Source organism: Thalassophryne amazonica, chromosome 7, assembly GCF_902500255.1.
Source record: "Thalassophryne amazonica chromosome 7, fThaAma1.1, whole genome shotgun sequence".
NCBI lineage: Eukaryota > Metazoa > Chordata > Actinopteri > Batrachoidiformes > Batrachoididae > Thalassophryne > Thalassophryne amazonica.
Window position 1 is genome coordinate 76,578,410 of NC_047109.1, and position 27,462 is coordinate 76,605,871.

General features: G+C 41.2%; 1 protein-coding gene across 1 annotated transcript in view; it reads right to left on the bottom strand.

Moving 5' to 3' along the window:
* The window catches only part of cacng8b (calcium channel, voltage-dependent, gamma subunit 8b), a 58,350-nt gene that overhangs the window by 2,789 nt on the left and 28,099 nt on the right, over nt 1-27,462 (bottom strand). Inside the window, 4 exon segments of the mRNA XM_034174613.1 lie at nt 4,189-4,329; nt 4,944-5,027; nt 15,685-15,909; nt 19,269-19,531. Of these exon segments, the coding sequence (XP_034030504.1) occupies nt 4,189-4,329; nt 4,944-5,027; nt 15,685-15,907 (448 nt within the window). The 5' untranslated portion in view covers nt 15,908-15,909; nt 19,269-19,531.

Sequence of the window (27,462 nt, forward strand, 5' to 3'; positions counted from 1 at the left end):
GAAACAAAGGAATTCAGCCGAGAGGGCGGGACCACATCTCACTCAAGGCCTGCCCACAGGGAAATGACGTCACAGACACGCGTGAAAAAACTCACGCATGCGCACGAGGGTTCAAGCATGATTGGTGTAATCGCATGTCATTCAAATCCATATAGTTAAAAAAAATAAATAAAAGGGTCGGTTTATTGTCTAATAGACCTCGTATACAGCATAAGATACAATACACAAAATAAAACCCATTAGGCTGGTGTGATGACTTAAAACACAATTAGCCAGGAGGTGATGGTCTAGTGGTTAAAGTGTTGGGCTTGAGACCAGAGGATCTTCGGTTCAAATCCTAGGGCCCTTGGGCAAGGTTCTTCATCCCCTAGTTGCTCCCGGTGTGTAGTGCGTACTTTGTATAGCAGCACTCTCACATAGGTGTGAATGTGAGGAGTTATTGTAAAGCGCTTTGAGCGTCTGATGCAGATGGAAAAGCGCTATATAAATGCAGTCCATTTAAGGCAAAAAGTCACAAACCCTCCACTACTCTGACAGAATTGTCTAGACATCCCCAAAACAGCTGTTCCAGCACATCATATTCTTACAGTTTACTTATTCTGCTCTGTACAGCTGATCAGCTAAATGAAGTGTCATCAAACCCTGACTGCTCATCAGAACATATGATTTAGTTTTTCTGTTGATGATATAATCAGCAACTACACTCTAAAAAATGAACCGCTGTCTCAACGAGAAAAACTTAACTAGAGAAGTCTTGCTGCATTAACTCAGTTGAAAGTTGAAATAACTAAGTTGAATTAAAATAAAATAAGTTATTTCATTTTAATTCAGAAGCTCTTTAATTACATTTACTAGCAAAAACCCACCCAACAGTTGAGACTTGTGTGCGTGTGGATGTGTGTGTGTGTGTGTGTGTGTGTGGGGGGGGGTAATGCTGCTGCATACATATGTTATGATCATTATACACTCTAAAAAAAGACCCGCTGTCTCAGCAAGAAAAACTGATGCAACAATTTGCATAGATTTTCTTAAGTTATTTCAACTTAGTTATTTCAACTTTCAACTGAGTTAATGCCACAAGACTTCTCCAGATAAGTTGAAATAACTTCAGTTAAATTCAAATAACAAAAAATTCTATGCAAATTGTTATATCACTGTCTGTTGCTGAGACAGCGCTTCATTTTTTTTTAGAATGTACTAAGATATTAGATGGAATGCTTATTTTTTGCTGTGATTTTTGTGTGAAAAATTTGATGTTGATGTTGTGAAACACTTTTCTTTGGCTGTTTGGAAAGCATAATGCAAATAATGCATTCTTCTTATTGTTATCAATAACTAATAACAGCAACAATAACAATAATAATAATAATAGTAATTTTTTTCATTGTTATTTAACCAGATTAGGGCCGTGTCACACCTTGACGATTTAGCCAGTGTATGCTGGCAGCCCCGTTTCCACTGAGCAGTCCAAGTCGGTACTGCAAGGTATGGTGTGGGTCTGAACAGTTAAATCTGGCTTGGTTTGCGTTTCCACCAGTGGCAGAACCCTTATGTTTGGCAGACAGTACATGTAAATATTGATGAGTACATCATCGAGCATGTGTACGCTGTCGAGCAGCCTCACTTCTTCACACAGAGGCCAAACAGTGTAATCTAACATTTTTTAATTTAATAAAATTTTGTCTTGGTTGATCATGGGATTTATTTTCATCGTATGCAGAATGCTGAAGAGTCGACTGATGCCTGTGGTAAATGCTGACGTGAATGAATGAGGCGCTGTGACTCTTTTAACTTTTAAACTAAGTTAATTTTCTTGTTGGCACAAAGTACCGGTGTCCTGGAGTTCAGGCTGAGAAATGTACTAGGAGCAGACAAACACAGAGGGACTGCTTTTAAAACACTTTGTTTCTGCAGCCATGACAAGGAACTAAAGTATTTTCAAACGTCGTTTTCTAAAATCAGGATGGTTTATGTGGATACGTTTTCATCAGGCTGTGATGATGAATCTGACTGAAATGAAAAGGTAAGATTAAGACTTTATATTTACTTTGTGTGTGAATGGTTTTAATGCTTGTAAAAGTTTGAACTGTTCACATGAGGAGTACAGCTTTCAGTTGTTCAGCCAATCAATGGACAGCATCAATGGACGTATTTCGACTTATGAGTAACTTACAATAAATGTGTGTCAACAATCGCATAACTTATCTACAACTCAGTCTGTGCATGCGGGACATATGAGACATACGCTGGCATATGTCGAAAACACTGTGCATGCTCAAAATGTTTGAAGTACCCGCCATATTATGACATATATCAGTGTGCTTCAACGTGGTCTTAACTTATTCAAAACTTACCCATAACTTATTAGACGTACGCCAGTGTATGTCAGTGTTTTTAATACACTCAGCATACGATGGCTAAATCGTCAAGGTGTGACGGGGTGTTAGTCCCATTGTTTTCTTTTCCAAGGGGGACCTGGCCAAGAGGGCAGCATCATGGCTACATTAAAAATAATAAAAATAAAATTAACAACATTAAAACTTGCTCAGATAAAACACTTGCACACAGATGAGGCAGACTGCAACAATTTCACCAGAGCCCTAAACTCATTCAGTGTCACCAGGGCTCAAAGTCGAAGTTCCAATTGTAGTTTATCCCAAGCATTAGGTACTGAAAATGGGGACAACCAAGTCTAAAACATCCATAGACCAGAGATTGTGACATTTTACATCAGCACATAAAACATTCATATGTATTTTAAGTGTTGTGTATTATTTAGTTTGTTACTGTACTGTTTTATATTCTTATCTCTGACCCCGCCCAATTAAACTTAACTTATTTCTTTTTTACACAATAATTTTAAGAAAATTAATGTACATGGCCGTTGTTCCTGTATTTTTTATAAATTATTGTAAAATGCTTCACATTGCTGTAGTGTATGAAATAGGCTGTGTAGATAAAGCTGCCTTATGTGAAGGGATCAGATACAAAATCTAGGAACTGGAGAAAACTGCAGTTTAAAATGTCGATTCAAAGGAAAATGTAGTATAAAGTATAAAGATTTCCAAAAATAAAATGGATCTTACCCGCCAAATTCTTTAATATTTTGCATACTGATACAGGTGAACCCCATTAACTCGAGTATGCGTAACTTGCATTTTGGCTTTACTCACGGTCAATTTGTGGACACTGAAAATTTAGACCACTGTATAAAGACTACTGTATGTTTTTGGTCAACCTCATTAACTCATGGTTTCAGATAACTTGCAGTTCAATTTTGTGGATCCAAACTTGTGTGAGTTAACGAGATTCACCTGTAGTTATCTAAGAGCCCAGTCACATGGCACACAACGATAGCGGAATGAAGGAAAAAAGTCACAAAGTCACAAATCCTCGAGAAAAGGTGGCTAAATGATCCTGCACTTCTCCCATCACCGAAAAACCTGCAAATCAAGAGCGCATAAAGGAACGAAACAAAACCAAAAATAACTAAAGAAAAACACAGGGAACGCCGACCTTAATGCTTTAAACAAAATCAAAACAAAACATTCATGATGTTTGTCTGTGCATGTGTGCACAGCCATTCCAGCCATTTGTGGTTGGAACGTGCATAAATAGTTAAAGTAGTTGATAAAACGTTCTTGCCACTGTTGCTTCTGTATGACAATGTTGCTTTTCGTCCCACACGTGGACGAGTTAGATTCAGCTAGTCAGATTATTGATCCGTTCAGATGCCATTAATCTTTGTGTAAGGCGTCGGACTTGGGAGGTTGGACAAAGTTAGATGACAGTCAAACGGAACATCACGGGAACTACGCAAACGATGAAGGACCGTCAAAACAGAAACAAAACGGAATATGGACAAATTGAGGTTGTCGTCAGGATTCGTTCACATTTTTCAACAGTTTGAAAATTCTGATGAAGCTGGACGATGGTTAAACGATGCCTCCTAAAGTCAATGTAAGTACAGATTTCTCGTTTTGTTTTGGTTTCAGTGTCCTTCGTTAGTGCAGTGTGACCAGGGCTTAAGCACCCCAACTAAAAATTTGTCATTTTGGAGATACTGGGTTTTGCATCTGAATCCTTCATATTGTATCTTTAGGAGAACAACTGAGAACCGCTGAACCACAAAGGTTCCGCAACAAAAACATATTCACATGCACAAATACATTCATCTATGCAAGGTACCTGCAGCCACAAAAAGAATTCCTGCCCCCAAGATGATGTTTCTTTTACTCTTATAGAAACGGCTAGCAGCGATGCACACCCCTCCCATCAGGAGTAGGATGGCACTGAGGATTGGGAAGATGTTGGAAGCTCTTACTACCCCTGCATGGAGGAAAGACGATGCATTAGCAGGTAATACTAAACAAAGGGAAGGAATATGTAAATGTGTCAAATGACATTTACGTTGTCCTGATATAGTAAATCTAGCTGCTGGAGAATGCAGAAAAGTGAGGGGGGAAAAACCCTTGAGGGGATCAATTAAAAATATACAGAGAATAGCTTAATGTAGAAATTAATCGCACATCAAACATGCTCAGTTGAATCAATCCTTCCTGTCAAGCCGTCAAAGCATTTACATGCACTAGTGGACGCATACAAATACACAATTGTAAAATCTCTCATCCAGGACAATTAGGCTTCAGGGAAGGAAAATGCCACCTAAATGCCAGCAAAATGCCTCTGCAGCACTGTAAACAGAACACAGGCTTTGCTTTCTGTATGCATTGACTTACACATAACATCTCTCAGAGCTGAAAGATATCTGCAGGGCACTGGGTGTAAACTAGGGCGCCACCATCTACACCCATCTTTCTCCACACAATGCAGAGTCTTTATTTCCTGACCATGTATGAAAAGAAACCCCCAGCAACTTCTTTTTCTTGCCATTTCAATGATTCCCTCTCTTCTTGTGTTGTTACAAACTAGTATTGACTTACGTAGGACGTACTCTGCCCCATCGTGGTCAAAGTCTGCATCCTCTGGGAAATGGTTGATTTGAGAGCACACTCCTCTTTTTACTCCTGAGAGATGGAAGAGCACAAAATACAAGTAAACACATGCACAAAAAGTGAAAATCCCCTCCCGATCAGCAGTTGAGTATACTGTAGTCACATTTGCATTGTTGAATTCAGATGTGCCGATTGTTCTCAAAACGATTAATGACATCGTACAGTTTACAAAGGTTAATGGACAGCTAGGAATTGCAAGTTACTAAGATGTATTCTCCACAGGAGGCTCACGTGGACAAATTCATTTATGCAGACATACAGGAGAACAGATAACCCACTGGGGTCTTGCATGTGGACAAACAGACGAATGGAGGGATGCAGGCACGATGATGACAGCACACCACTGTTGCTGATGGATTGTGAGAGAGATGGGGTGATGGAATGAAGAGACAGACGGAGGGAGGAATGGACAGATGTGCAGTGAGCTGGTGTCTTTCTAGCAGCGCTTATATTCCCACTGCTTGTTCTGCAAAGAAAGAAATGTAAGATCCATTGTGTGGACTTCAGAAAAGTGTTATTTTCTTAGCTTCACACACAGGCTCAACAGAGTACAGAAATGGTTGCAGGTGAAACATGTACAAGGTCTGTCCATAAAGTATCGTACCTTTTTATTTTTTTTTAAACTATATGGATTTGATTCATATGTTTTCATGTCAGACAAGCTTGAACCCTTGTGCGCATGCGTGAGTTTTTCCACGCCTGTCGGTGACGTCATTCGCCTGTGAGCGCGCCTTGTGGAAGGAGTGGTCCCGCCCCGTCGTCGGATTTTCATTGTCTGGAAATGGCGGAATGATTTGGCATTTTTTTTCCATCAGAATTTTTTCAGAAGCTGTTAGAGACTGGCACCTGGAAACTATTCGAAAAATTTATCTGGCTTTTGGTGAAAATTTTACGGGCTTCACAGAGAATAAGGTCTGGTAGTACAGCTTTAAGGACCCCTTTAAGGACACTCAGCATGCCGCGCTCCGAGCTGCGACGACGCTGCACAAGCCACCGGACCATTTCTAAGCTGATGGCTCTGTGGATACGAGACCGTCGTGTGCTCTTTCTCTGGTTATCACAAGAGCTGGACATCAGCCATTTTCTGGCAGATTTCACTTTTAACAAGAGATTTTGTCATGGAAAGCCACACAGACGCTTCGTGCGTCACGACCGATTCGCTTTGGAAGCGAGACAAAGGAACACCTCCGTTTCGGCGTGTCAGAGGACAAGTTTGGACATGTCTATCTCGGCTTTCAATGCTTACCAGTCCAGTAAGTATCAGTGAAATTGTGGAGAGCTGGACATGTCCAAACTTGTCCTCTGACACGCTGAAACGGAGGTGTTCCTTTGTCTCGCTTCCAAAGCGAATCGGTCGTGACGCGCGAAGCCTCCGCGCGGCTTTCCATGACAAAATCTCTTGTTAAAAGTGAAATCTGCCAGAAAATGGCTGATGTCCAGCTCTTGTGATAACCAGAGAAAGAGCACACAACGGTCTCGTATCCACAGAGCCATCAGCTCATAAATGGTCCGGTGGCTTGTGCCGTGTCGTCGCAGCTCAGAGCGCGGCGCGCTGAGTGCGGCGTGCTGAGTGCGGCACGCTGAGCGCGGCGCGCTGAGCGTCCTTAAAGGGGTCCTTAAAGCTGTACTAACAGACCTTATTCTCTGTGAAGCCCGTAAAATTTTCACCGAAAACCAGATACATTTTTTGAATAGTTTCCAGGTGCCAGTCTCTAACAGCTTCTGAAAAAATTCTGATGGGGAAAAAACCCCAAATCATTCCGCCATTTCCAGACAATGAAAATCCGACGATGGGGCGGGACCACTCCTTCCACAAGGAGTGCTCACAGGCGAATGACGTCACCGACAGGCGTGGAAAAACTCACGCATGCGCACAAGGGTTCAAGCTTGTCTGATGTGAAAACATATGAATCAAATCCATATAGTTTAAAAAAAAAAGATAAAAAGGTACGATACTTTATGGACAGACCTCGTACTTCCGTGGCCCTGTGATTACCCACTTGAGTTGTAGCTCATGGTCTTGCAGGGTTTTTGGTGTTGCTTAGCTCACCAGTGAAGCACACTCACACCATCCTTTTTTAAAGAGCATGGACTGAATTGTTGACTTTATCACTTTTACCCTACGGTCATATTAGCTACAAGAGAGCGCAAGCGAAAGCAAGCGTTAGAGGCATGAGAATGAATTTCCAAGATGTCTGGGCCCTGATACTTCCTGTCTTACTGTATTGTTGTGAGCTTTGGATGCTAACTTGTAATCTAAAACGCCCTGTCCACATAAATCCTGTTAGGGTGCATTTGGCTTCCCAATAGGAAAAAAATGCAAAATGGCAAACACACGTGATAATCACCAACTCCACCGCAATCCACCTGCAAGCATACATGGTCATCCTGCAGCGTGCCGCCAACCATCTGGAGCGTCGCAATCATCAGGAACAAAATTTTGGATGGTTCAAAATGTCAATGCTGATACAAATCATTGGGAACCTTACGCAACTTAATCGTCCTGGGAACTCTGCTGCAAGCTGACAGCATTAGACTTGTACCAAAGACTAATTTAGATCTGTACCGGATCCATTATCATAAGGTTCACCGAGGCAGTGCAGCAAGCAGGCGGCAAAATATTCCATCTTGTGAGTGTCACCAGTGGCAAGGTAGCTATCTTCTGCTCCGCCCCTTGTTACAGTCTCGGATGCCGTTTACTTCCCGATTTGTATCTGGATCCCACCTGGAAGCTGAGTGTGGACAACATGTAGACACTAGGCATAAGGTAATGACTAGATATCTTTGATACTATGTTTCTTTGGAGACTCAGATATTAGCATCATTTGCATTGAATGAGAATGTCAGTTATGACATTTTGATCATCTGGCACATTTCTCCAGGGATGATCCAGCACATAGATGCCTCGGTGTTGAGGATCTCAGCTGCTGGTGAAGGCCAAGTGGATGTCTCCGTTTCACCTGGCAGCAGATCACAGATGGTTACTTTTGAGAGGTGGGGATGGACCAGTTAGGATGTGGTGATGCGTGGCACCAGTGCATGATCCCATGTGTGAAACGACTTGACCTGAATGTGTTTTGGAATAGAACAAGCTATGTTGCTGACCTAACCATGCTACCATACTAGGATTTGGGTAAATTCTGTTCTGCTTTCAAAATTTAAAGCTGAAAGTTAATCGTTTATGTAGGCCAAATATTATTGTGCTTTTTGTTGCTGATTAGTTAGGCTAGGGATATGAAAAATAGCCAGCTGATTAAAACAAAAAAATGCAAGACAGCTGGAGACAATAAGGTACAAGAATCAATAGTGTGTTCAGTAATAATGGGCAGTGCGTCGAGGCTCTTGGTGAACGCCGCTCATGCTTCCAGTAAATTTTAATCTATCAGATTTGGTGAAAATCAGATAAACTTTGCCATTGTGACTGACACACACATACATGCACAGAGTGTAATTCCATCTGGCCTCACAGCCAGCGGGAGACAAATTTATAAATGGACCTAGTGACCATGTCAACACAGGCACAGGTTTTCCATAAAGGGTTTGTTTACCTCTGTGGTTTGAATATAAACAGTGTAGTGAGTTTTTATTATATTTTCACAAAATGAATAACTTTTTGCTGCACAAAGAAGCAACTGCGCAGTGACAGTGTCAAAGCGACAGACATCCTGGATATTGAAGAGCAGAACAACAAATGTTTATGAAATGACATTTTCCCCTTCTGGAGCGGTGACCTTAAAAATGGTGGTAAAAATGACTTTTATTGCATTTGTGAGAATTTTGGTACAACCCGAATTCCAATGAAGTTGGGACATTGTGTAAAATGTACATAAAAACACAATACAATGATTTGCAAATCCTCTTCAACCTATATTCATTTGAATACACCACAAAAACAAGATATTTAATCTTCAAACTGATAAACTTTATTGTTTTTGTGCAAATATTTGCTCATTTTGAAATGGATGCCTGCAACACATTTCTAAAAAGCTGGGACAGTGATATGTTTATCACTGTTACATCACCTTTCCTTCTAACAACACTCAATAAATGTTTGGGAACTGAGGACACTCATGATTGGGTATAAAAGGAGCATCCCCAAAAGGCTCAGCCGTTGACAAGCAAAGATGCGGTGAGGATCACCACTTTGTGAACAACTGCATGAAAAAAATAGTCAAACAGTTTAAGAACAATGTTTCTCAATGTTCAATTGCTAGAAATTTAGGGATTCCATCATCTACAGTCCATAAAATAATCAGAAGATTCAGAGAATCTGGAGAACTTTCTACACGTAAGCGGCAAGGCCGAAAACCAACACTGAATGCCCATGACCTTCGATCCCTCAGGCGGCACTGCATTAAAAACCAACTGTTGTGTGGGCCGCTGAAGAGGAGGTACTGCTGGCCCACCACCACAAGATGGCGCCCTGCTTGAAGTGCGGGCTTCAAGCACGAGAGGGCATCGGAGCAACCAGGAGTGACAGCTGTCACTCATCATCCGTACCAGCTGTCACTCATCCACTACTCATCACCACCACCATAAAGGCCGGACTGCAACTCCACCTCCCCGCCGAGAAATCAGCTACCATTCAGGTAATTTCTCTGCTGACTCATACGTTGTGTAATAATCTGAACTTCTGTTGCAGCCATTTTCCTGGTGTTTTCCTTATCGGTGGGATTGGCGTTTGGTGTGATCAGCGACGGCTTCGCCTCACACCCCAAACCAAGATAAGTGGTTAAACAGGAGCTGCACGAGTGTGTGATTGGAGGTGGAGGTTCTCCCTCCTTTACTGAACACTGACTGTGGGAGTACTGAGTGTGCGAACTCACACTCATCAGGACTGTCTCTGTTTTCTGCCAGCAGTACCGGGTCTGGCTGCTGAAGACAGCGGCCACCTGGGGCGCAGGGCTTGGCGGCTCCGGTGTTCTTCAGCTCCGTTGGTGGTGGAAGCTGTGTGGGGATCCAGCTCTTCTCTCGCCAGGCGTCTTCTATCATCGAGCCTGCCCACACGTCACCTGGTGTATGATTGACAGTCCACCATATTGTTATTGTCTGTACGTCGTTGTGCGATTCACAACATTAAATTGTCACTTTTGGCTTATCCATTGTCCGTTCATTACCGCCCCCTGTTGTGGGTCCGTGTCACGTCACTTTCACAACACCAACATCATTGTGTAAAGGATCTTACTGCGTGGGCTCAGGAACACTTCAGAAAAGCATCGTCAGTTAACACAGTTCGTCGCTACATCTACAAGTGCAAGTTAAAACTCTACCATGCTAAATGAAAGCCATACATCAAAAACATCCAGAAACACCGCCGCCTTCTCTGGGCCCAAGCTCATTTGAAATGGATAGATGCAAAGTGGAAAAGTGTGCTGTGGTCTGATGAGTCCACATTTCAAATTGTTTTTGGAAATCATGGACGTCGTGTCCTCCAGACAAAAGAGGAAAAAGACCATCCAGATTGTTACCAGCGCAAAGTTCAAAAGCCAGCATCTGTGATGGTATGGGGGTGTGTTAGTGCCCATGTCATGGGCAACTTACACATCTGTGATGGCACCATCAATGCTGAAAGGTACATCCAGGTTTTGGAGCAACACATGCTGCCATCCAAGCAACGTCTTTTTCAGGGACGTCCCTGCTTATTTCAGCAAGACAATGCCAAGCCACATTCTGCACGTGTTACAACAGTGTGGCTTCGTAGTAAAAGAGTGCGGGTACTAGACTGGCCTGCCTGTAGTCCAGACCTGTCGCCTATTGAAAATGTGTGGCGCATTATGAAACGCAAAATATAACAACAGAGACCCTGGACTGTTGAATAACTGAAGTCGTACATCAAGCAAGAATGGGAAAGAATTCCACCTACAAAGCTTCAACAATTAGTGTCCTCAGTTTCCAAACGCTTACTGAGTGTTGTTAGAAGGAAAGGTGATGTAACACAGTGATAAACATACCACTGTCCCAGCTTTTTTGAAATGTGTTGCAGGCATCCATTTCAAAATGAGCACATATTTGCACAAAAACATTAAAGTTTATCAGTTTGAAGATTAAATATCTTGTCTTTGTGGTGTATTCAGTTGAATATAGGTTGAAGAGGATTTGCAAATCATTGTATTCTGTTTTTATTTACATTTTACACAATGTCCCACTTCCTTGGAATTGGGGCTGTATTGCCCTGTGATGGTTTTCTGCATACACATGCATAAGGCTGGTCAGCTTTCATATCCTAATACACACTTTGAGTTTCATACAGTTACAGTATCTCTGCAGGATATCCTGCATTGAAGCTCAGATTTTATCCACTTTATGATGCTGTCATTCCTCGACTTGTTGATCTAGAACAGAGGGCTCAACCTGATTCCGGAAAGGGCTGAGAGGGTGCAGGTTTTCTTTACAACCACCCACTCCACCAAGTGATTTCACTCATTAACTGACTCCATGGTTGCAGATGTATAATTTGCCTGCAAAGTGAGGTTGTGCTGAGAGACAACACCACCACACAAATAAATGAGCAATCACAGATTTCTGATGTCCACCAATCCAGATCCAGATCACCTCCAAAATTCAGCATATATAAAGGGAAATCTTGATCCAGAATCCGGATCTGGATCACCTCCAAAATTCAGTGGAGTCTTCAATCCCGTAATATCTATTTGTGATGAAAATTTGGTGAGAATCTGTTAAGTAGTTTTGAAGTAATTGTTCAACGCCTATATAAAGTGAAATCTGGATCCAGTATCCGGATTCGGATCACTCCAAAATTCAATGGAGTCTGCCATACCCTAATATCTATCTGTGATGAAAATTTGGTGAGAATCCGTGAAGTAGTTTTGAAGAAATCCTTCAAAGCGTATATAAAGTGAAATCTTGATTCAGATCTGGCACACCTCCAAATTTAATGGAGTCTTCCGTGCTCTATTATGTATCTGTGGTGAAAATTTTGTCAAAATCTGTGGAGTAGTTTTGACGTAATCCTGCTAACAGTAATCCTTCACAGCGTATATAAAGTGAAACGTGATCCAGAATCTGGATCCGGGTCTGGATCACCTCCAAAATTTAATGGGCTCTTTATGACCTAATATGTATCTTCATCAAAATCCATGCAGTAGTTTTGATGTAATCCTGCTAAGAGACAGACAGACAAATAAATAATCCCTGATGATTTTATTACGTCCTTGGCGGACATAATACAGAGATAAAAATTTTGGCTCAGTGGAGAAATACTAGAGACTTACTGCAAGTTGGCAGATTTCCTCAAATTTCTAGCAGCACCTACAGGAGGACTGATCAATGATCCCTGAATGATGTACTGCATCTAACTCACTGTATGTCTCCAAGTATCTTGTTAAAGAACAAAAATTTTCTGCTCAGCAACTCCATCAGTTGTCATATCTAGTGTCAAGTTTGTGGAAAATACGCTGACATATAGAAGAAAGTCACCATCGGCAGGTAGTTCATTGTGATCCCACTATTAGAAAATCTGCAGAAGAGCTAGAAGAGGATACAATGCAAAATGTGGTGCCTACCAACAGGCATGAATCTTTTAGCGCTAACATGTCCTGCATTTCTACTCCGACTAAACCTCACTGCAGTGCTGCAGGACGACTGAGCAGCTCTCTTGGCTGAATACTCTGCAGACATCAAGGACACTTGACCTCTAAGCTTCGCCAAGACGCTGTCAGCTTTACTACACCACATCAAACGAGTGAGACTTAAAGAAAATGAGGGGACTTTAAAAGAATAAAGCAGGAAGGAGCGAAACCAGCGATAGATAAAATATAATGTTGAGGATGGATCTGAAAGCGTGAGGCAACAGAGGGAGTGGGGTGAGGTGGGGGAGTACACTGCAGCAGTGCTGCAAGGGCTAGAGCTTATCTCTAATTGGCTGCTTGCTATCAGGAAGCTTAGCGATGAGGACAAATTAGCTTTGTGCAATCGCCAGGGCCCAGGATGGGTTGGGGATGCTTCATAAGCAGATCCAGGAGGTTTTCCCGAGGACAGAAGAACCTCCACCTCAGCCGTGCGTGCGAGCAGACACACAGATCGCTCACCGCGCGACCCCCTGTGGCTTCAGCCGCTTCACTGTTCGCTCAGTTCCAGCTCTTGCTGTTGAGCGTCTGCCAGGCAATGAAATGTATAATGAATTAGCAGCTTGTGTTGCAGCAACAAAAGTGAAGATTGACAGAAAGCTGCTGCCAGTTTGTGGAGCTTCTGCCACTTGGAATGAGATATCTGTATGCAGCAGAGGTGATTGTAGACCTTTGTTACACAGTGTCTCAGCACTTGGATGAAGTAGATGCTCTCAAAATGAAAAACAATGATTTATGGATGAATTCGGCTTGAGTATCAGTTACAGTGTTTTTTTTGTGTGTGTGTGTGTTTTCCAGTTATTGTAGTAAAAATTAATGTAATGCAATACTATGTAGATTAAAAAAAAAACAACAAAATAATGGCTTCCAAATCACTTTGCTGTCATTACCCAGCAGCCCCGAAAGGCCTGCTACTGTGCTAAGTAACTCTGGTGTGGTGGGAAGGAACACCTTGTGAGAAGCTAACAGCTAGCAGAAGATGCTAGCTCAGTACTCTCACTATGAACACATGGCAGAAAAAAAAATAAAGAGGGCAGGATAGGAGGAAATGAAAAACAAAAACCATGCCCGGAGTGTTGATTAGAAAGGATTTTACTTGTTGGTGAAAGTTAAAAGAGTCAAAACAACGTTGATGCAAAACTGGACTTGTTGCTATTGGACTAGTAAGCCACGAGGTTTGATTACTTGCTTTGGGTGTGCTGTTGCACTTGCTTGATGTTAGGCTGTGTTTGTGAAGTTGTTGAGTTCTAAGTTTATGCGTATAATGTGCGCAAAACCATTTTGATAGAGATTTACCCAGTAAAGTAAGTAATGCTATGATGTTAGCTTATTGCTACATAGCACACTCAGACATTGGCCATTCTTTTTTTTATTATTTGTAAATGTTTGCTTTTATTGCTGATATCACAACAAATAAAGCTAAGCCATAATATTTATGTAATATTGTCTAAGAATACTCTACTTTATCGGTTGACATGCTTCTATATCTTCTGACGTCCGTAATTGCCAAGTTGTTCCCTTTGTGCAGTTGAGTGCTTTGACCTCTTCAGCACATCTTTGAGACTACTTCTACAAGCTTAAATGCTTTATGTTTGTCATATGACTTTCTGATTAGATATTATTGAATAGCTGAACAGGCTGATGAATCAATGTAAAGATATTACGTTATTAGTATATCATAACTCAGTTATGTTTAATTACTGTATAAACCTGTTATGTGTCTATTATTTGTGTACAACTAAACTTAAATGGCTTAAGGTTATTCATTTGCTCAAACTATTTGAGTTCAGGTCAGGTCTGGGAGCACGCAATGGTGCTACACCACTACACGACAGAACCAACTTGGGTTCTGGATGGAAAGTACCTAGGTAGACAACTGATCCAACTGGTAAAATAAATGGTCAGACATGTGGCCAAATATGTGCAAGATTGTTGGCCCAAATTTACATCCCAATTCCAAAATTGAGGAAACTGGGCAAGATTTATTACAATAGCAGAAAAAAAGTCATGTTTTACTTTTATATGACCACTTACAAACAAGTGGAACTGATTATTGCAGAGTATTATCGTTATTGCGGAATACAGATGAATACGGATGACTCCCAACTTCAGTCTACTCACTACTTCTACATTACTACCAGTTATTACCACACTTTTCCACAAAGCTACCATGTTATTACCACACTTTTCAATGAAGCTAAAATGTATCTGCTAACATCTCAATGCTGTCTTCTGTTTTTAAGAGTGTGACATGTTTTTCATGGGATCAGTGTTGCAAAGGACAATCAGGAGGCTTCTGTTCAGAGAAAGGTAGGCTGGAGCTTTGTGATGAGAAATTATGCTCGTTGCTCACAGAGCTGTATGAGCCTCCTGCTCCACTCATTATCGCTCTCTGCTTCAATGAAATCACTCACTGCTTGCTCAGAGACAGAAAACAATCTGCATTATATTTTAATTTTAGCTTGAACTGTAGCCTGGCATCAAAATAACTGAGCAGCCAATTCCATATTCAAGCTGAAATTATTTATTTCAAGATGCACTAACAAAATCAAAGCAAAGTCATCTGTAACATTAAAGTTTTTATTATTTTGGTGAGCTGAAGGTCAGTCATTTATAATTGGAATGGGCTTCACTGTTATAGTGAACTCTTTGTTGTTCCTGTGCTGATTCCACTGTGAACATCACTTTAAAACACACAAATACCAAACTGTCAGACATCTGAATTATTCCAGGAGGCAAAAAGGAAATGAATACCATCAGTAGTCTCTGACCTGACACGAAACAAATAATGCTACAAAAACAAAACCACTTGCATCATTTAAGGCACAGTGAAGCTCTACCTCACACAGTTTTACTGGCCCCTAGAAGCCCAGAAAGACCAAAAGCAGTCTGGATTCTACTATATTTAGATCTAGGTGCAGTCTTCAACCTGAGCTGGGGCTACAGAGTAATAGGCAGAGCTGCACTGCCCTATTTCACCCTGAACCTCCTGAAACAGCAGAGTCAGCTAAAGAAAACCTGCTCCTGTATGCATCTTTATGATCCAAACAGATCCAAAATGACTGCAACAACTTGCTGCCTACCTTCCAGGCAGCATATCCTCCACAGTCCGGAGTGGGTGAGGGCCCCAGGGTCCTTCTTGTCCTTGTTATGGGGGTCATCCTGGGTGACGTTGGCTGTGCTATTGCAGATGAGGGCACGGGAGTACAGCCAATAGTCCGTCCCTATTGCCACCGTCATCAGGCCGAAGGCAGCAAATGCCCCCACGGTGGTGAGAAGGATTTGGATCCCCTTCTCACACACCATGCCTCAAGAGAGAATGATGGAATAGAAGAAAGGAGAGGAAGAAAGAGGTGGAGAAAGAAGGAATAAATTAACACGAGCATTAAAACCAAAATTCCAGTGGTGGCTCCAGACATTTTTTTCTTTGTGGGGTTTGGGGGACATCATTTTTACTAAATGTCCACATATGCATTTTAAAGTACATTTCACATGTGTGCTATATATAGAGTTGTTAATTCATGTCACATATACAACTTACAAGTGCTGATAACAGCAATATTGCTTAAAAATCTAAACAATTACCCTTCTCCCAGGACAAAAATGGAAATTTTGGGTAAACATACACACGGAACAATAGAAAAACTCCACAACTAACAACACATGATACAGTCAGGATAGACACCGTTTTGTTTTTGTATCCTGCTTCAGGCTTTCTGAATACTGGATTGGCATCAACCCACATCTCAATTTAAGCAGATCCTAGTTCCTAGATGGAGTAGTTTGATAAAGAAACAATCCATTTATAATCATGCTAGCATACCAAAGCAACCAGAATGATCAAAAATAGATGCATCTTGCATTATAGGAGTGGTGTGAATTCGCTCCACTGATTCTTCTTAAGAGTTTTTTTAATTGTCATGCGTACAGGCAGGTATACCACATAATGAAATTCCTACTCTGTTTATTCTCGCTAGGAAATTTGCATGTAAGAAAGTTCACATCAGATGATTTGAACTCCCCCCCCCCCCCAAAAAAACTCCTCCACATTATGAAATACACATAATACGCAGGTATTAAATACACTATGTAAAGGATGTACAGTTTAGAGGATTTACGGAAGTGCAGTTTTGGCAATTCTGTACAATACTGTGTAGTTTTAAGCTGCATTCCTGCAGTGTAGGAGTCATAAAGTGCATGGATGCAGAAGAAATGGACAGAGCTATTATAATAAATACTTAGAGAATGATAGTAATAATGACAGTGAAATAACAGTCACTCAGATGGAGGAGTCAGTGTGTACGAGGGTTACTGAGAAGCCTAATAATAGTCTAGTCTAGTGCAGAATCTCATCTGTACATAAGAAACAGGGGGCGCTACAGGATTGGATCTGTCAGAAAATGGAAGCTGGAAACATAAAACTTTCAATAGCAACTGCAAATTTTAAGTAGGAGCTGCTGAATTTTTTTTTTTTTTGGGGGGGGGGGGGGGGAGCACTGAGTCCCACTCTGCAGCCACTTATGTAAAGTCCTTGCACATGCAAGTTGTATTTTGGCCATGAGGCCTGTTGGACACGGTGCTTATCACCGCTTTCCATAGAGTGAAGTGGATAACCGTCCATAACTTCCCCTGGACAGGACGCCAGACCAATGCAGGTTACTTCCCCAGCCAAGACCAGTGCCTATTTATAGCTGGGTTGACTGAGATAATGCAGATTAAATGTCTTGTCCACTGACACAGACAGTCCAGGTCCTTATCCACTGAGCTACCTGCTTACAGACACTTAAAGTAGACCTGCATTGAAATAAATGCAGTCAGATCTTTGGACCAAAAATGACTTATATTTACACATAAGATCCTGCTGAATGTAGTAAAGTAAATCTGCAAGCCCAGATCTGTCATTCAATGGAGAAATCTTCATTTAAAAATGAGAAATTTACAGCTAAAATTTAGCCCTCCGCAAATTGTCCCTCTCATCATGGACGCTGCCGAGATGTCACGGACAAGACTCTCTCCCAGCATGCATTGCGCCAATTGTAATTTGTGGATTTACGTCAGTTTGAATCTGCACCTTTTTCTTGTCTTATACGGAAGGATCTACTTTTTAAAACTTCATATTGTCTTGCGGTACGCTTCGTGAGTACACATTTCTTTTATTTGTGCTTGAAAATTATTTTTGTGGACTTTTTCATACGCCCGTTTGATTGAGTGGTGTCGCATTGAAAATCTACTGTCTTTCGCCTCTGGTGTTACCGTCGCGGGGTACGGAGGCGAGACCCGCAAAGAATTCAAGTAATTAAAAATATATAAACCTCTCTCAGCGGCCACGGAGCTCTGCGGCTCCGATTACCGAGACGTGCGGCGCTGCGGATTTTGCAGCAAGAAGTCTGTCCTTGCGAGCAACAGGTGTCACCGCGCGCACTGCATTAAAACGGCGAGCGTAGTCTCTGGACTTGTGCCAAGTTGGCTGTAACTCCATTCAATAGACAGAGAGGTGGTGCTGGCTGCACAGCAGACACAGGGGTGTGAGTGCCGCGGCGGAATTTAACAAGCGCATGCACTCGGTAAGCGTATCGGGGGCAGTGAGAGCGAGGCGTCGGGGAATAATGTCGCCCGCTGTCGATGCCGCCGCTGATCTGATCCCCGGATCTAAGCAAGCAGAGCTGTATCTCACATTCATTGCAGCTTACTTTTGGATGTTGAAACCAGGATGTGTATAACAGTAACATTACTAAGAGATAAAATCAATTTCAATGCGGGATCGGACTGAAGGCGGGAACACGTCGTCTTGTCACCGACGTCATGGAAATGATCCGGATGTACAAACTGTTTTCACAGAGGGCTAAATGTTAGCTGCAAATTTGTCATATTTAAACGAATATTTCTCCGCTGAATTACAAATTTGGGCTTACAGATTTACTTTACTGCATTCACAAGGGTCTTATAAATACATATCAGCTATTTCTTTTCTGAAATCTGACCACATTTATTTCAATGCAGGTCTCCTTTAATGATGGCTAAGTACAATATTAGAAAAGTCAACAGACATGTATCAGTATGTCTGGTATTTATATTGTGTATTTATATTGGAAATTTTTTCCTTTTTTAACTTTCATGTTTGGTACTCTGTGTGCTTCTTACCCTGTGTGCTGCTATACAATGCTGTTGGAGCCTCAATTTCCGTGAGGGAGTCTTCCCAAGGGATCAATAAAGTTCTGTCTAATCCAAACTAATCTGTAGGTGAGATAATGAGGGGTAAGAGGAGGTGAGGGGTGGATGAGAGGATAGGAGTGAAGCAGAGACGTATGTGGGAGGTGTTTATGATGTGTCCTGCGTGGAGAGTTGGGGCGACTGATTACCTAGAGTAAATTGATGTGAAACACAATAGATCACACACACTCCCAGTCTCGGCCTCGTCCATATTTTTGACCCTGACTACACTGTTTTCCATCTCAGAAACAACAGGAGTGGAGCTGAATGCATTCTGTCACTGTAAAGATTTTGCATCTACACGTCATACAGGTGACATCGCACACTTGACCTGTGAGTGGCCTCATGACTTACAATAAGTTTCTACACAAAACTCTCCTCATGACAACTTTCCTTTTCCTGGTTAAACTGATACTGACTGGGGTTAGAATGCTTTGCAGAAAAACTTAAGACATACCTGACGGCGAGTTTCTGTCCTTCGACTCAATTTTGAAATCTTTCTTTTCCTCGTCAGTGAAGAAGAACGTGCTGTCCCCTCAAACCAGACAGCATCCATCGACTGTTCTCACACGTTCCCCTTTTCTCCTTCTTCCACTCTTTCTCTTTCTCGTGCCTCTTTCTCTCTGTCTCAATGAAGCGCTGTAGCTGGTGGAGGTTGCGGTTTGGACGGTTGTCCCTCTCTCCGTCCGCTGTTAGAGAGCTGAAGCCATGCTCACTGCTCTGCTGCACAGAAAACAAGCCAAAGACACGGGATTCTTTTTTGGTTTTTAAGTTATTTAACGATGAGAAATGATGTGTGAAAGGAGGTGCTTGTTGAAGTCAAATTATGGATGCTTTATTCAAAGTGTGCATGTGCTAAAGAGTGACAGAAATACTGACACTACTGTGAGTTTGACTGCATCCAGTCTCAATAAGAGGAGCAAGAGGGGGAGGCAAGAGGACCAGCCCAACATTGTTACCATAGCAACATTGAATTCCAAAGTCTGGATCAGCATAGAGTGAAGGGAGAGAGGGATGCAGAGCGGGCGAAGAGATAGTAGAAGAAAAGAGGGAGAAAAAAGGCAACAGCTCATACAGATGGGAAACGAGAGAGAAGAAAGATGGGGGTGGGCAGTCATGGGGGGGGGTAATTCTGGGTCACTATCATGAGTGCTGAGTCTGAAACCCAAAGCACGCTGATGCTGCATCAGTGACCATTGCGACACACACACACACACACACACACACACACACACACACACACACACACACACACACACACACACACACACACACGCGCGCGCACAAATTCTCTGCATCTGTACCTACTTTCGTGAAAATGTGTTGAAGCTGAGCACATGATTCATCAAATATTATTTAGCAAATATAATGCGGTGCAGTGTAACGCTGTTAATATTTGATGATGCAATATGGCACTGTGATCAAAATAGGTTACATCTTGTTTGCATTGTGAGACCCAAAACAGAGCTGCCTCAGAGAACAGATGGGAGAGGAGATGCTGGTTTATGTTTTTACATGTGTGTGTGTATTTCCTTCCTGTTCATCTGGCAGTGAGCTGGTCCAGCCGCGCTCCCATCATCTGTTTGTATGTGAGAACAGATTTCAGTGTTTATTTCACATTAAAAGAAAATACTGAGTGCTAGTTGACCCTCTTATTCTGCAGATCTTATGCCCAGCACCGTATTATGCTCTGTGTTCCCAAAACCACGGCCTTACTCTTTGTCCCTAAGGTGAAAAAGAACACAGCCGGCCACTTCAGCAGATTTTCTTCTTGATCTACAGTATAACTCACCAAGAAATAGTATCAAAACAAAGAGCAATTTTATTGTGTCAATTTATTTCTTGCATTGCTTTACAATGTAGATCCTGAACAACATAACTGTTGATGCACTGTAGGCGTAAACCGCCAAAGCCATCTTGTGCAGTCAATAACTCAAAAACAACAACAATAAAGCATCTTTGTTTTGTCTGTGTCAGCTAGCTAGTTTATCTCAGAGGTTGGTGGCAACATGTGGTTATAAACATGATGGCCAGTATGTAAGCAACAGCCCGGTCTCACATTTTTTTGTGCTCTCGTCACGAAATGATTAAAATTTTCCTGACGGGTTTTTTTTTAAGTCACTATGATTAACCCAACCCCTAAACTTAACCATAACTTAACCCTACGCCTTCCCCTAACCCTAACCATAACCTCCCCAGACCCCCCCGCTTCACTTTTAATTTCGTGCAGCCCTCACCGAATGTATTAGAATAAATTCATGCTCCCACTACAAACATTTTGCACTTTTTGTGACAATATCACAAACCAATAAATTCAGGTATATTTCGTGCTGCTGAATCCCAACATGCCGTGAGACTGGGTTTGTAAACAAATACAGGCCAAAAAAAAAAAAAAAAAAATACAACAGAAGAGGAATGTAAAATCACAACTAAAGAAGATATCGATTGGCTGGGGACAAAATCCAAACGTATTGTTGGGACTGAAAATTAGTGATGGCTAACTCTCTGAGTTTACGTGAAAAGGAGGACATCACAATACAGGTTGAATTATATAACAGCTGAGTGGATCCTTGTCATTTGATTGGTGGCTTGTATGTCATGTGACATGGACTATTGGTACCATTTGCCATTGTGTTTCATTGACTGTGCAGTAGTTCTTTTTAGGGTGCAATTTTGGTGCAATATGAAATGTGCTATTGCACACCCTGACCACTGCACATGCTCACACTACCGGGAGTGGTGTTTAGCTAAACATGGCGGAGTTTGTTTTGCTGACGGACAACAATTTGAAGGAGCTAATTGATGGCACTAATTCTTCTAACACAATAAAAACTCCAAACAAATCCACCACACCGTAAGTCATCTGGAGACATTAAGAGCTGTTAGAATGAAGTTAAGATGAACTTAGGATGAAAAGATGGACTAATCTTTGATGCGATTTTTCGCTGGAGTGAGGTAAGCAGACACCAAAGTCTGTACACAAAGTCAGTGGACGGCATTATGGACTACTGAGAACAATTTTAGATTCCTATTTAAATTCATGTTGGACTGGAAAGCATTAGTGATGAACACCAAAATGTAAGTCCCTTTTCTGTTGTTTATAAATTAATAAAAAAATCAAATGACACGGATCTATTTTCGCCATTATATAAAACAAATAATTCATGTTTTTCCATTCATTCAATGGAACAAATATTTAATTCGGTGAAAGCTGGAACGTACCATTCAACTCGCCTTCACTTTGTTGAATGGTAGGTTCCATCTTCAGTGTTTATTTCACATTAAAAGAAAATACTGAATGCTAGTTGACCCTCTTATCTTGCAGAGCTTATGCCAGCACCGTATTATGCTCTGTGTTCCCAAAACCACATTATTATTGTTATGCTTTGCCTTGTTGAATTGTACGTTCCACCTTTCACCTCATGAAATATTCGGACCATTGGACTCATAAACATTTTTTATTTGTATAATATGCAACAACAATACTGGTATTAAAGGATAGACTGAACATGTGGCTGGGGATATTGACAAAACTTTGTCTGTACTGCAAATTAGTGATTATGAACTCAAAATACTGCTTCAAACCCTTTAAAACGACATTTCGAACATTGTTTTGGTGTCTGCATGAAAAGGAAGGCATCACCTACTTGATACCACCTTGTGAACACCGGCACTTGCTGGACAGATCAGGAATGTGTATCAAGACCAAATTATGAATTTGATGTTTAAAAGCTACAGACAGTGCAGGATCTGTAGTACATGTACATTTCTAGTTTAATTTATTGAAATAATTTCTTTTTGATTATCTCATGTTAATGTGTTTGCTCATGTAGTGGGCAAGATTTAGACCTTGCTTGTTATCCACAAGTAAGGTCTAAACCTTGCTTGAATGCTTTGAGGTGACTTGTGTTATGATGTGGTGGGAAATAAATAAAAACAAGTGAATTTATTTTAATATTCTTTAAGTAAAATTTCACCTTATTTGTGTGCTGTTTTTATTTTAAATTATCCTGGTTTAATATCATTTTGTCTTAGATGTCATATATGTTGTTACACAGAACTTTGTAACAACAGTTTTGAAAGTGTGATACAACTTAAATTATTATTATTACTGTATTATTATTATTGATTGACTATCTATACATATATACACAAAGAAAGATATATATACAAAGAATTACACTGTCTCCAAGGAATAAAAGGCCTCATCTACCGTGTGTGTGTGTGTGTGTGTGTGTGTGTGTGTTGGGGGGGAGGGTTGACTCTAGTATTTAATGAATGACCTTAGCAGTAACCTACTAAGTTATTCCCTTGAGCAAAAGCTCCCCTGAGTCGGAAATCATAATTGTCATTTAATTGTCTGTAATTTTTTCCCACCAATAATTAACAGACATGGGAAAGAGGAGAATGAGAGCAAGGCAGCGTGAAAGAACAAGAGGGCAAGAAACATGATTGAAAATGTCAGAGTTGAACTAAATAGCTTTGATTTAGTTTCAGATTTTTCATCACCCATGAGATATTATTGTATGGCTTTTGCCTTGCAATATAAAGCGCCTTGGGGCAACTGTTGTGATTTGGCGCTATATAAATAAAACTGATTTGATTTGATTTGATATTTTACATTGTTTTCAATGTGGAATACAGACATGTCTCAGAAATACAGTTTTTATAGATTGTACTCACTGCCGTCAGTCTTTATGTTTTTTTTATTTCATGATATCAAATATAAATAAAATAAAATAAAAATCTGGGATCTATATTTAAAGCTAAGCACCATCCTGCTTGTGTGAGAATGTGCGCAGTGAGCTTGCACGCTCACACAAGAGGGATGGTAGTGGAAGCATGCTCTTCTCTTCTTCTTTTTCTGCTGCTTCCGTTCGGGATTACCACAGCAGAAGCATGGAATGGTACCAAGCGTATGGAACCAAATTGCACTCTAAATTGCAACAATGGGACGAATAATCCATGTCACGTGACATACAAAGCACCAATCAAATGACAAGGATCAACTCAGACATTATATAAAACTCTATTGGTCCCTTGGGAAGACTCACTCAGGGAAACTGAGGTTCCAGCAGCATTGTATAGCAGCACACAGGGCAAGAAGCACACAGAGTATCAAAAGCGAAAGTAAAAAACAATTTCCGAATTCAGTGTTTTGCAGTTGTGAATCTCGCGCCGTCCGGCAGTCCGTGACTCATGTGAGAGGTTGGTTTTAGCAGAGTTCTGGTGTCAGGAGCTCAGCACTCACAGTGTAAACACATCTCATGAAGTATGGACAATAAGACATCATCGGGCACAGCAGAAGTCCATCACAGGTGCGACACCTCCTCTAGATAACCCTCTCAACTTGGGAGAAAGTGTCATCATCATAAACACCCGTGAACTCGCTAAATTAACGCCATCCACATCCTCGCTTTGCCATTGTTTACATGCGCTGAGAGACAGCGGAACTCTGCTGGCACCGTGGTGGATTCTGGGAAGAGCAGGTGGCCCCCAGGGATATTATGGGAAATGCTGAAACACTGAATATAAATATAAATACCAGAAATACTGCTTGCTACTAGTTTACTGGCTACCACTGTTCCTCTCCTTCCCATCCTCTGTCTTCCTGTTACTCCTCCTCCCCCTGAGTGAGGAGTTTTACAGTCTGATGGCCTCAGGGACAAAGGAGTTTTTCAGTCTTTTGGTCCTGCACTTGGGACTTGGTTTTGTGTTTTCTTTTTGAAAATAATTTGAAGAAAAGGCAATCATATGTCAGAAATCATGACATGTAATAAGCCAGACTTCTGTCGTGGAAGTTTTGCTTACATATGATGAAATAAGTCAAACCTGATGGTTCCACTAATTCAGCCATAAATCAGGCAGGAGGTGTGAATTGTGTAGCAGCTGCTTCATTAGCTATTCATTGCATAAATCAGCCACCAAACTGCTTGTTGAATAAATGATGACATCTCTAATAAGTTTTTCCACACATGAGAAAAGCAACAGTCCTCTGTGTGTCAGAATATTCTCCAAACACAGCACACTGCTTCTACAGTGAGGCACACCTCAGCTGCTGCAGCTGCTGCACGTGCAGGGCAGGAAATGTGTAAATAACCAAAAATCATGAGCTAACACTGATTACATCACATCCCCCCAAAAATGCATAGCCCTACTTCTGATGACAGTTCTAAAAATATGCAGTTTTCTATTCTGGGTGAGTCGTTGCAGCAGACAACATTTAAAAGGCACTGCCTAAAATTTCAGAGCAGGAGCTCTTTAGCTAAGACATGTCGTGCCCTTAATTATGAAATAAAGCTACACACCTGAGGACAGTTCCACAGCTGGCACACACACACACACACACACACACACACACACACACACACACACACACACACACACACACACACACACACACACACACACACACACACACGCGCGCGCACACACACACACTTTCTCTTATGTGTAATGCACAAGTGTGTAGGACGGGCAAACACACAAGTAAAACCCTGGGAATGGAAGCACGTTTGCAGCCTCAAACCCTCACAACTATCAAAATGGTAATAAAATCCTAAAATAGGTCATTTTTAAAAGCATTACAAGGTGTAGCAGAAATGCCGTGATAGAAATATGGAGTTCACCAAGTCGCTGCCTGACTGAGCTGAACAGCTGGATGTGGAAGGACAGTAACATTTTTGTCAAAGAAGCTCCCAAAATAAAACGTTATTAACCCATGAACATTTGCTCAAACACATGCACACATTCATGCACACACACAGTAGAGCAGTCTGACATAAGTCTGCTCTTTAAAGCTACAGTGTGAAAGTTTTAAGGGTGTTTATGGGCAGAAATTAAATCTAGTTTTGCAATCTGCAACCTTACCCCTAGATGACACTAAATCTTACACACTGTAGCTTTAAATGAGCAGTCAGTACAGTCAAAGATATGTGTGTTTGCTACCTTGTTATTCATGGACAAGATAGCTCACCAACATGTCACCTTTAAAGAAAAGCATAAGAGTTGAATATAAGCAGGTCTTCCAAATAGTTTGATAATCTATGCGTATATTTAATTACTTTTAGTGTTGACTTGTTGGTCAGAAAAACATGGATAACAGGTGTTGAATAAACAGCTGGTGGGTAACCAAGACACCTGAATGGGGACAATGGAAGAGGATAAAGTATAAATGGTGTTGATGAATGCTTCATAGGTTGATTATAGAGTAATGGCAGATTACTGAAATATAATATCTGTGTATTTCAGCTATACTGATAAATGGACTGCATTTATGTAGCACTTTTCCATCTGCATCAGACGCTCAAAGCTCTTTACAGTAATGCCTCAAATTCACCCCAGTGTGAGGGTGCTGCCATACAAGGCGCTCACGACACACCGGGAGCAATAGGGGATTAAGGTCCTTGCCCAAGGGTGATTTTCCAGTCAGGCTGGGATTTGAACCAAGGATCCTCTGGTCTCAAGCCCAATGCTTAACCACTAGACCATCACCTCCTGGGGTATCGTTCACTCTGCAAAATTGAATATGTATCTTGGTTTGAATTTCCTTTTCACATTTTCCCTCCTCAATTATGATGGTTCCCAGGTATATGGACTGTTTCACTTATTCTAGGGTTTCTCCATTTAGTGTAATATGTGGTAGCACTTTACATTATGGCACGGTAATAATATGGTAATATTAGGGTAATAATATTGACACTGAGTCGTAATAATATTACCCTAATATTACCATATTATTACCGTGCCATAATGTAAAGTGCTATCTAATATGTATTAGACTGGGGTTCTTTCCTGTCTTCATCACTTTTGTCTTTTTGCTGTTTATCTTCATGCCATGCCTTTGCACAATGTCACTGAGCTTATCCATCAGCCTTTAAAGACACCTCTCTGTGCCAGCTGTTGCTGCCTAAACATTAACACATTTTATTGTCTTAAGTAGTGGACCTCTGTTTTCAGCTACATCAAATGCTTCTCTCTCAATAACATCTGGATAAATGCTAAAAAGTGTTGATAGATTTACCATGTTACACCATACTGTTTGTATTTCTTAATGATTGGTGTGAAAGGTCTAAGACATATTCATTGACATGATAAATGGATTGCATTTCCATAGTACCTTTCTATCTGAAGCAGAAGCTCAAAGCTCTTTACAGTGATGCCTCACATTCATGCACACACTCACACACTGATGTAAGTGTGCTGCTATGCAAGCATGCAACTACACACTGGGAACTACTTGGGGATTAAGGACCATTTCCAAGAGCCCTTAGTGATTTTCCAATTTAATGGGGATTTGAGCCAAAGATTCTTTGGTCTCAGGCCCACCCCGACACCATCATCTCTCCATACAAATCATTATTTAGAATAATCTATATATTTCATTTGTCCATTTAGTTATGGGCTCTGAAAATGGCGGCAGTATATATATAAAATTAGCTGTAATTCCAAAATGGTTCCTGCAGTGTTTTTGGTAAACCCCATGAAGTAAAGCTAATAATACACACTAGAAGCACATATTCATTCATTCATACATTTTCTATACCTGCTTATTCTACTTAAGGGTCACGGGGTTTGGAGAGTATCCCAGTGGTCACTGGGTGAGAGGCAGAGTACACCATGAACAGGTTACTAGTCTATCACAGGGACAA